This window comes from Xiphophorus couchianus, chromosome 3 (assembly GCF_001444195.1).
Source record: "Xiphophorus couchianus chromosome 3, X_couchianus-1.0, whole genome shotgun sequence".
Lineage (NCBI taxonomy): Eukaryota > Metazoa > Chordata > Actinopteri > Cyprinodontiformes > Poeciliidae > Xiphophorus > Xiphophorus couchianus.
The window spans coordinates 4,444,438-4,452,804 of record NC_040230.1 but is presented as its reverse complement, the minus strand read 5'-3'; the positions used below and the strand labels follow the sequence as shown (position 1 = coordinate 4,452,804).

Here is an 8,367-nt window from a genome sequence, read left to right as displayed (position 1 = left end):
TAATTACAATGAACATAAGACCTTCCACAATTTCATTTAGTTTTACCTAAGACAAACTGATGTATGATTTCAATCTTTTTTTTATTGAACTGCACCATTTTCCATTGCAATTTTGTATTGTCTAAAGATTAAGATATCACCAGATGTTTTTCTATTTTTTTTTTTAGAAATGTTATTTGTTACGTGTGATTTTGCAAAAACATTATTAGAAATGTAACTCCTGACAAATCAACTTTAGCAAAGTGGCTGATGAGTAAAATACCAATTCACTGCAATAAACAATTATTCAGTCAATTTCATATTTGAAAAGCCCCATTTACAATTATCACACTATAACAGATCGCTGCAATAGCCTTTTTTCACTCAGGTGCTGCATTGTGAGTTTGATGAATAAAATATGCAAAACTCTTTGTTTTTTCAATTGGAATATTTATGTGACCCTCATGTAGACAGCTCTCATTAAATGAAAAACGAATACATATTTTAGTAGTGATTAATGTTTAAAGCCAATGATTGCCTTGTTCTAAATGTGACTTCCTACCAAAAAATTAAATATTACGAATACAAATCAGTGCACTAAGGTCCAGAATGTAACAGAGCATATCCACATCAATTATTCATCAAGCAACATCAGAAGATTAAGATTTCCATTCGCTTCCTGTTGAAATGAAATACTTTTTTAAAACTCTGCTTCTGCTGCCACCTAGTGGTCAGAACCCAGATTTAATCATGGCCTTGAAGAGCAGGGAAAGAATCCTCTCATTTAAGCAAAGATGGATGGATGAGCATATGAATGAACAGGTTGACTAGATTGCTGGGTAGACTTTGCAGGGAGTAAAAAAATCTCTCATGACAGAAATTAATCATCACTCTGAACATGGAGGGTTCTTCTAGTACACCTGCCTCATACACAAGCTCAGTACTCACACATATCTCTCAGAACCCCAGATTTAATATTAAGCTGGGTGTATTTATATTGAAGCCAGTCAAAGTTTTTTTTTACCAGTCCGTTCTTAGGCTGGAGCAAATCTTATGGCTTCCTTTATGTTGGTTGGGCTGTTATGGGGAGTCTCTTGGAATCCTTAGAGTATGTTTTCTATGAATTAAAACACAACAACTCAACTTATCTTTCTACAGCTTGAAAAGTCAGAAATTCCTTCCTAACTTTTAACGTTAGGATTACCCAATACCTTGCGCGCACACACGCCTGCACACACACAAACACATACCCACACATTTCCTTCTGACACAAAACATTTCTTAACCCAAAGTAGCCAAATAACATGACTATTAATAAATAAATTCATTTCGCTACAATAGCAACAGAAGAGAAATAAAGATAGGGGGGAGATTTAGCAAAAATGATATATGTGAGAGAGCTTAAGAGGAAGCTTTCTGTTGACCAAGAAAACAACAATCTCAATTCAAGTTAGCCAAATGTTGTTGATCCCCAAGACTTTTGAGAGAATAACCATTACTTTTTTGGCATGAAACAACACAGTATCATAGAAATTGTCAAACATGGATGGGGGAAGACTAATGGTCTGCAAATTTTTTGTTTCTTTATGATCAGAACAATTTGTCTTGACTGATGGAACCACAAAATCTGCCCTTTACCTGCCTGGGTATCAATCTTTGACCTCAAGCTTGGGTTATGCAGCAGGGCAATGATACAAACAAATACACCATACAGGGATCATTTTGAATAGCTTAGAAAAACAAAAGGAAGATTGTGCAGATTTTGAACACAAAGTTCAAACTTAGGTCAAATTGAAAGTAAAGAGGAAATTCATACTCAACAAGCCTTCAACGTGACTGAGTTAGAATAATTCTGCAAAAAAAAAAAAAAGTAAACCAAAATTTTTCCACATAGATGTAACAGATTCTTGTAAATGCTGGAAGGTCAAATATGTCACAACCATTGATTAGATTTAGGAAGCCACATAAAGCCAGGTAGGTTTATGTCCTTTCACCAAGTAAAAACTGCTTTTTTGTATTTACTCAGGTTATTTTTGATATTAAACATCATGATGATGAACATCCACTCTGTAGAGAGTTTGATCTGCCATCTGGCCACCGTTTTAGGACACCAAAGATCGATCGAGTTTCTTTCATTCCTGCAGTTATTGTGGAGCTTAATCTCCCTAGCTTAGACTGTAATACCCAAACCATTTTCTACATTTTTATGAAATTCATATTTTATATTCTTATTATCTTGAGTGTCATGCATCTAATGCTAGGGCATGAGTTATTTTTTCTAATAAGTGTGCTAAGAGAATGAATGCAATGTTATTTGTGGATGTTTTCTGTTTTTTTTCTTTTCTGATGCCTGCTGCAAACCAATTTTCCTCTGGGATAAGAATAAAACTGAAGCTGAACCATTTGAGAGTGACAAAAAGCAAAAAATAAAAGTGTAAAGGGGAAATACTTTTTCTCAGTCTCGTAGATCAGTAAGACAACTGAATGTGAGTGAAATTTACTCTTGATTAAAAGCCAAAAATTTGCTTCTTTAGAGTGTGCTCAAAAGTCTTAATTTCAGTGGCAACATGTGGAGACAATTAAAGCCTTTGAATGAGATATATAATGACAAATTCAGGCTGGAGTAGCTGGGAAATGTCAACCTTTGTAAGACATGTAGTGCTCTCTGATTGGAAGGGAAAATGAAAATCCCTCTGCCCTGTTTCCAGTGGAAACAGGGCAGAGGGATTCTCATAACAGAAAGTTCTCATAACAGATTATTCTCTGAATGGCACTTAGGAGATCATTTTCACTAAATTGAAGGAATACATTTTATTAGTACCATCAACAGAGATTCATTGTTTATAGTTGTTTAGGTTCATACATTTCAGTCAGCATTGCTCACAAATGCGAGCACAGCAGAATGAAACTGCTGATCCACTTCATGATTTGAAGTGGATCATAGGCACTTGGGCACTATTGGCACATATTGATTGGACATTACAGTGGAGGATGTTGATGAGGCAAAAATCAAACTTAGCCATAGGTGTGGGTGTCTTGGTATCTATAAAAAATCACTAAAAACATCACATGAATTTTGAAGTTTTATTTTTCAATATTTCAGAAACTGTTGATCTGCTGAGATTTTTCTGTACAATCAGATTAGCAAAAAATCATCAGAAAAAGAGGAAAATGTCCAGTGGGCATTTGAGAGAGCAAAAAGCACCTTGTTCATGTCAAAGGAAAATGAGTAGAGTGGTTTGGAATGACACACAACAGGAGCTCAAACAACCTCTTGTTACAACACATTAAACCTTGAAGCACATGGACTCCAGAAGAAAAAGAGCACATCGAATGCCTCTCCTGTAGGCTATGAACAGAAGAGTGTGGCAACAATTTGCACAGCTCACCAAAATTAGGCACCAAAAGAAAAATGCTACCTGTTCTAGTAAGTTTTTATTTTACTTTCAAAGCAAACTTGGTTGTGTCAGAATATGCTCAACATTAAAGCACGGGTCTATCCGGCCTTGTAGCAAAGGTTCAGATTGTTGGTACAAAGGTACAGACTGTTGGTAGTTGCATAATGGTGTGGGGAATCATTTCTATGCACTGTTTGGACCCATTAGTACCAACAGAGGATCATTCCCTGCCTGAGTTGTGTTGCTCACAGGTGGGTGGAATCTCCAAAACTTATACTCGAGTAAGACTGACACTATTTCAACATATATTGACTGAATTAAAAATAAAAAAGCAGGCATCCAAGGAATTACTCGATTAAGAGTAAAAAAGTATTCTGTAAAAGATGAAAGTAACAGATACAGAACACAGACATATATGCAGAAATGTGTGATACTATCAATGATTCCTAATACTTCAAATTTCCCAAGGGATCTGAAATCAATGGTTAGTTTCTCTTTGTCACTCCTCAAACTGGAGAAGACAAGACAACATGCCAATCAATTAAGTATCAAGGATACTTAATTGATTGGCTTGATAAAAAAGCCTTTAAGGGTTTATATCTTGCTCTTGATCAAGGTTTTCATGGCTTTAGAAAGAGAGAAAGGTACAAAGTCTCACTTATACTTCATTGTATTTAACAGTGGGCATGAGGTTCTATCCCACATGATCATACTTTGCTTCACATGAGGTCAGCCTGGCTCTACCTTGTATGCTTATTTCTGAAAAGCTCAGTGTCATCTAGTGGACATCGGTGGAAAAGATCTGGTTTAACCACAGAACACCACTGTGTGCTGCAGTAATTTGCTACTTTACAGTGATTTTTTATTTTTATCTCTCTTACCATCTTCCTTGATATGCACGAGAAAAATGTCTCTTGGTTATCATCCAACCTAATTTATCACAGTTCCAGCTGTATAAAATTGTGCAACTATTACTCTGTGTCAATATTGGCAATTTAATTTACTTCCCTAAGAGAGCAGGACATTTCAGACACAGATCTGGTAGAGTCCATCAGAAAATTGCGTTATCACTAGGTATTTGAACAAGGTAATAATTCAAAATATAATATGGATATGGTTCATCAGAGACAAAATCAATATTAACATTTTCAGTTGAAATCCATCCATCCATCCATCCATCCATAACAACACAGTCAACCACACACATATTCTCTATTCAGGGAAATTTAGACGTGCATGTTTACCTAACATGCACGTTTTTGGGCTGTGGGAGGAAGTCAGAGTACCAGGAGAAAAGCCACAGATGCACAGGACCTTCTTGTATCCCCCCTATGCCTTCTGCCTCTCCATCCTCTGACCATAATTCTTTAGAAGCATTTTAGAACATAGTGCAATGACTCTCTGTGTGCTCCAACTCTGTGAAATGCCATACTGGCAAAAGGGGGTAATTTAAAGTATGACAAAGATTGGTAACAATAATTTGTCAATATGATTTTGGAGAAAGGAAATAAATATTTTATTTTGGGATTTTCTTTCTTCCAAATAAATATGATCAAATCAAAGATGTGAGATCAAACGCCAGAATATAACACTAGAAAATGAGATCACTGTCAAAAACAAACTTATCAGTGAAAATCATCTTTATAAGCAACAGGTATGACGTTACTCCACACATCAGTGACCAAATCAAAAGATTTACAGTGACTTCCAATCCCCCCAGCTGTGATTTCCTCTCCTACGCTGACAAGAGACACTCCCCCCCTTTTTTTCGCCTTTTGTTCCGAGGTGGAGCCTGACACCCCGACTTTACCGAACCTGACTGCTGGCGGAGGAGAGAGAACCGGGACCAGCGAACATTGGCGCGTCTCTGGTACGCAGCTCGGGGAGGGAACCTCACTAGACGGCTTCAGGGAAGGAATCAGCTTACAAATCCTACAAACCGACAGTGATCGACAGATCCGCACGAAAAGATGAATTATTTTATACTCCTGTCTGTTCTGGCCACGGTGGTTACCGGAAAGTCACCTCGCCTGAAATTTATTGTGCACGGTAAGACATTTATTTTGGACCGTTTCGGAGATTCAGCTGGATAATTCAGCTTAATATTAATATCTGCAAGCTTATTCTTTCATGTCGTGTTCATTAGGAGTTGACTGTGTCATGGATACATGAATGGCTGAATGGTTGGATGGAGAGATGAGTGAATGAATTAACGGAGCATACATCATTAGCTGATGCTCTCAAATGTTTTTTTTTTTTACTTCTTCCTCAATTCGACACGGTTTCTTTTTCAGGAGAAAAGTACAAACAGAAAATTAATAATCGGAGCACTTCATCAATTTTCTTCATCAGCCAACCGGGGTGTAAATTGCGCGTTCCAGCATTCAGGCCCCGCACTAATTGTCAAAGCATCTAATTGCATTTGCACCTTAAGAAAAACTATTTTACAAAATCAAATTCACATATTAACCTTGTGTTAGAAAATATTTATATGAGATTAGTGGTTTTTTTTTTTTATTTCAATTTGTTTGCATTTGTAGTTGTGGAGTACCATAAAATTGGGGGCTATTCATGCAACTTGTGGATTTTCTGTCGTTCCTTTTGACAAACTCTGAGTTCCATTTCTTTAAATCCACATCTTTTCGCAATGCCCAGGACAACGACGCTTTAATTTGTCCTCCCACACTGTCACATCCTGCAGACGCACAGCGAGAGATTAGGACCAGAGGCACTAAAAAAACAACTCTAATATGCCAAAGGTGGCTTCATGGCGCCTCTTTGCTCCAGAAAGGCTGTCTTTTCAAGAGCGGCCGGGAATCGCTGGAAAGCGGCATTATTATGATATACGAGTCTATGGAGGTTGACACGTTCATTGTAGCTGCCGTGTCCTTGCGGAGCTGCAATGCGGGACGCGGCAGCTGCTCCACACTGCAGCAGATGAATCAGGCTCGTATAGGAAAAGGCTGCTGTACAATAAAAACAGGAGGAAAAAACATGCATAGCTGCATATATACTGGTTCATAAAGGGAACTTGAACGGACAAGAGGGCAATGAGTGGAAAATTTCGAGCCCAGTCCCCGTTATTCATTCCACTCACGCACTTTTACGCCGCACACAGACCTCTAATATATTCAGCAATCAATAGCGATGTGGCTGTGTGTCAAGTTATCTGGATCTAGATCGCTCTCCTCCCTCTGGATGGGGCAGCACACAAAAACGCACCACCAGATGACGTCTCTGAACGTGCGTGTCATATCAATCAAACTCGTTGTAATGCATTTGCAGGCAGGGACACACTGTGAAGTACAGGTAGAGAATGTCAGCGTAAATCCACAAAAGCCTCAGTCTGCCCCAAGGAACTCTCTGATGTTCTCATTTGGCACCCTTGAGCCAAATGAGGACATTAAGGAGGTTCTCATATCTTTCAGACACGGTGTTGAGGCTGGTTTGGGATCTTGAGAGTTAGAAGACACACTGCACTGCATTCACTCAGGTCTATTACTGTAAGTGCATTAAACCTCAGGAGGAGCAAGATATCTCAGAAAGCTCTTAAGTACAACAAACAATTATAAAAGTGCAGGAGCAATAAATTCAACTCCAATGACAGGTGTGCTTTACAATAGAGTAACTTCATTAATAGATAAATGAACTTGTCTGCATGTGATGCAAAAAGGTCACGAACAAACATCATAAACAAAAGTGATACTTATAGCAACATAAATGTTAGATTTATGGACTACATAAAGTGTCTTTCTTAATCAGGATCGATAATTGGTTATCCTAATCATAAAATATGAATATGACTAGTCTCACACAAAAATAGAAGACTTTGACATGTCTAAACAGTTGAAATATCAATATATTTTATACTAAGAAATATGAGATACTTTTTTGCAGCCAAATCATTGGAAATTGAACCATTTTCATCTCTTCAACTTATTGTGTCACCAGCATACCTCTGACAAAGGGCAAAAGGGCAGAGAGCCCAGAATTTACCTTTCAGTCTTGCTTGTTTATCATTGGTCTCAATTTGTTCATCACATTAGTGTTTTCTTTATGTAGCCAGGTTGGGATCATTACTTTTACTCTTTCAGTTGTTTATGCTATAGAGGAGCATCAACTGTTGTCACTATATTTGACTGAGCAAAGTTGTTGTGTGCTGTTTAGAAATATTAATAGAAATACTACTGAAATATTAATTGGTGTAAAGGTTAGCTGAAATAGCCTCTAGCATCTTACTTTGAGAGCTACAATGAATTCGGTGAAGCATTGCCAGACACATTGCTGATAAAACTGTGATTGATTGAAAGTACTATTGCCACTGTCATTGCTATAAAACAGAATATTATCAGAATATTTAAGGTCCATATAACTCACCCTTAGGTTGCCTCAGTACTTATTCTAAGTTGTAATTAGAAGCAGATTGCTAAGAGTAACTTAATTGAAGCAGCTGAGCATCCTTAAATAACTTACTTCTAATTGGCAATAACTAAATTTGACTGGATTATACCAAAACTCAGTTTTAATTAGAAAATGGTTATGTGGTAAGGAATGTTTCTACATGGTTGCTACATTTTGCGTTGTTTGCTTAGTTCGAAACTAAACAAATAGCATTCATCGCTTAGTTAAAGTATCTAAAGTGGCTGGCTACCTGAAGAGATAGTTCAGCTGATAGATCAGCTAGCAGCTTGTCAAACTCCCAGTGTTACTGTACAAACAGAAGAACAGCAAAACATTCTGTGTAAACACATTTGAAGCCAAATTAATTGGCTGTTTATACTTGGCCAAACTATGATTAATAATTATAAGTAAAAAATAGAACAAAACTAATATTTCGATGTATTATTTTGTAATCACAGGAAGAATATTTTTCTCTTCTGCCAAAACCAAACAGAAAATGATGCATTTAGGTGAAAAATTTTGGTATAACCCTTGATACTGTGGCATTAATTTACCCTGAGAATCCCAACCGTGCCCATCAAGAAGCTAC

The 8,367-nt window shown here is 37.2% G+C and overlaps 1 protein-coding gene across 1 annotated transcript in view; it reads left to right on the top strand.

The window, feature by feature from the left end:
* Window positions 1–5,118: 5,118 nt before the first annotated feature.
* Window positions 5,119–8,367, top strand: part of LOC114140274 (semaphorin-7A) — a 52,293-nt gene continuing 49,044 nt past the window's right edge. Inside the window, exon 1 of the mRNA XM_028010041.1 lies at window positions 5,119–5,426. Coding sequence (XP_027865842.1) covers window positions 5,348–5,426 — 79 coding nt within the window. The 5' untranslated portion in view covers window positions 5,119–5,347. The remainder of the gene's footprint in view (window positions 5,427–8,367) is intronic.